The sequence below is a fragment of the Eriocheir sinensis genome, chromosome 43 (assembly GCF_024679095.1).
Source record: "Eriocheir sinensis breed Jianghai 21 chromosome 43, ASM2467909v1, whole genome shotgun sequence".
Taxonomy (NCBI): Eukaryota; Metazoa; Arthropoda; class Malacostraca; order Decapoda; family Varunidae; genus Eriocheir; species Eriocheir sinensis.
In genome coordinates this window covers 6,111,206-6,113,705 of record NC_066551.1, presented here as the reverse complement: position 1 = coordinate 6,113,705, position 2,500 = coordinate 6,111,206, and the positions used below count along the sequence as shown (strand labels likewise).

The window sequence follows — 2,500 nt, the reverse complement described above, 5'->3', positions numbered from 1 at the left end:
ACATCAACGACGTGGATGTTGGACTCAATAACCGCATTAGTAAATTTGCAGACGACACAAAGATTGGCAACTCGGTTCTCACTGACGAAGACAGGCAAAGCCTCCAAGAGGATTTGCACAAAATTTCAGCCTGGTCGGATAGATGGGAGATGCCCTTTAACGTAGACAAGTGCCAGGTCCTTCAAGTTGGAACGAGGAATAAGAAGTTCGAATACGAAATGCGCGGCGTTAAACTCAAAAGATTTCAGTGCGTCAAAGACTTGGGGTTATAAATCTCGTCTAACCTCAAATTCTCACAGCAATGCATCGATGCAGCAAATAAAGCGAACAGAATGTTGGGCTTCATGAAAAGAAACTTTGTATTCAAGAATAAAGATGTAATACTCCCGCTCTACAACAGTTTAGTCAGACCCCACTTGGAATATGCGGTACAGTTTTGGTCTCCCACCATGCAAAGGATATTGCTAAATTAGAAGGTGTTCAGCGTCGGGCAACGAAAATGATCCCTTCCTTGCGCAACAAATCCTACGAAGAAAGGCCCTTAACATGTTCTCTCTTGAGAAACGTCGCCTCCGAGGAAAACTGATCGAATGTTTTAAAATACTTAATGGTTTCACGAATGTAGACAGATCAACATTGTTTATGATCGATGACACTTTGCGCACGAGGAACAATGGCGTAAAACTCAGATGTAGACAAGTAAATTCAGACTGCACCAAATTTTCTTCACCTACGTTGTAGTGCGAGAATGGAATAAGCTTCCACCGTCAGTGGTCCAGTGTAACACGATTGACTCCTTCAAAAATAAGCTCGACCGTCACTTCCTTCAACTTAATATCAACTAGAGTAGAAATGCAACGTTTTGGAGTCTTCTGATTAATGTAAAATCACTTAGGTTTAAGGACAGACCACCAAGTCTGGACCATGGGGTCTGTGTGGTCTGATTTTCTATGTAAATCTATGTAAATCTCTCTCTCTCTCTCTCTCTCTCTCTCTCTCTCTCTCTCTCTCTCTCTCTCTCTCTCTCTAACACACACACACACACACACACACACACGCACAACACACTCTCTCTCTCTCTCTTACACACACACACACACACACACACACACACACACACACAATCATCGTCATCATTATCCCACAATTACGAAGTGCATTCCATTACCACTTCAAAGAGATTCCGAATTCAGTTACAAACCCCAAAACGAACCCACCAGTCCGTCTAGTTATTTACCTGTCTGTCTGTTTGTCTGTCTGTCTGTCTGTCTGTCTGTCATTATTATTTGTACGTTTGTGTTAATCTACTTTGTTTTATTAATTCATCTGTTTCCTTGATATGAGTGTCTGCCTGTTCACCCGTCTGTTTGTTTATCTGTCTGTGTCTGTTCCTTTTGTCTGTCTGTCATTCTAACTTGTTAATTTTATGTATGGGTTATTTTATATACTTTTTGTTTTATCAATCTGTACTTAACCAGTCTGTTTGTCTATGTCTGTCTGTCTGCCTATCTATCTGTCCGTCTGTCTACCTTATTATTTGTAGGCTACGTATATCTCTGTTAATCTATTGTCTACTACTACTACTACCTAACCAGTCTGTCTGTCAGTGTCTGTCACAGGTGCCCACTGATCACGAAACGAGCCTTGAAGGTACGTAGAAAAGTTGTAAGGGTAGAATGATAGATATAAGTTGTAAATAAGAATGAGAAAAACAATAGTAACATCCAGCCTCCTCCTCGGCGTCTTCTTCAAGAGTTTCCCATCCACTCTCATCCGAGTCTCCGACAGCCTCAAGCTCACTCTCCTCCTCTGAGTCTTCATCGTCAGACTCCCATCCACTCTCCATATCTTCGTCTTCATTAGTGCCAAGTCCACTCTCCTCGCCTGAATCATCTCCACTCTCTTCTGAGTCTTCTTCGGCGGTTTCCCATGCACTCACTCGTGAATCTTCTTCAGCTGTTTCCCATGCACTCACATCTGAGTCTTCTTCGGGGGTTCCCCATGCACTTTCCTCTGCGTCATTCTCAGGGGTTTGCCATGCACTTTCCTCTGAGTCACAGGTGTCCATCTTTTCTTGACACTTGTCTATCTCCGTGACCTCGGGGTCAGAGCAGGCACGGCCCTTGTAACTTGACCCTTTGTGGGTGTCATTTCCCTTCCCGTCAAACAACCACTCCGTCAGAACCTCCGGGACTGGCTGGCGGGTCTGCAGCAGGGCGACCTTCCCCTCGTAGACGTACAGAGTGAAGCACTCTGGGCGGCCGCTCTGCATCAGCTGGCCCAGGAAGTCTTCCAGGCCCACTTTGACCACGCGCGTCTGGCCGGTAAGGAGCGTCAGACAGATCTTAACTTGTGCCGCGCCCGCATCTTCCTCGCTGCTGTACCTGAAGATGTGCTCCATGTCCAGGAAGGCGTTGGATAAGAAGGGGGCCCGCGGCCTGTCGACGAAGGAAAACGCGGCCGCCTCCTTCCAGGCTCCGGCCAGCCTTCCCCAGCACCC

General features: G+C 45.9%; 2 protein-coding genes across 2 annotated transcripts in view; both read right to left on the bottom strand.

The window, feature by feature from the left end:
* The window catches only part of LOC126980204 (uncharacterized), a 19,077-nt gene that overhangs the window by 10,947 nt on the left and 5,630 nt on the right, over positions 1–2,500 (bottom strand). The window lies entirely within an intron of this gene.
* The window catches only part of LOC127010385 (uncharacterized), a 5,413-nt gene that overhangs the window by 2,741 nt on the left and 172 nt on the right, over positions 1–2,500 (bottom strand). Inside the window, exon 1 of the mRNA XM_050884396.1 lies at positions 2,099–2,500. This exon is cut by the window's right edge and continues 172 nt beyond it. Coding sequence (XP_050740353.1) covers positions 2,099–2,500 — 402 coding nt within the window. The remainder of the gene's footprint in view (positions 1–2,098) is intronic.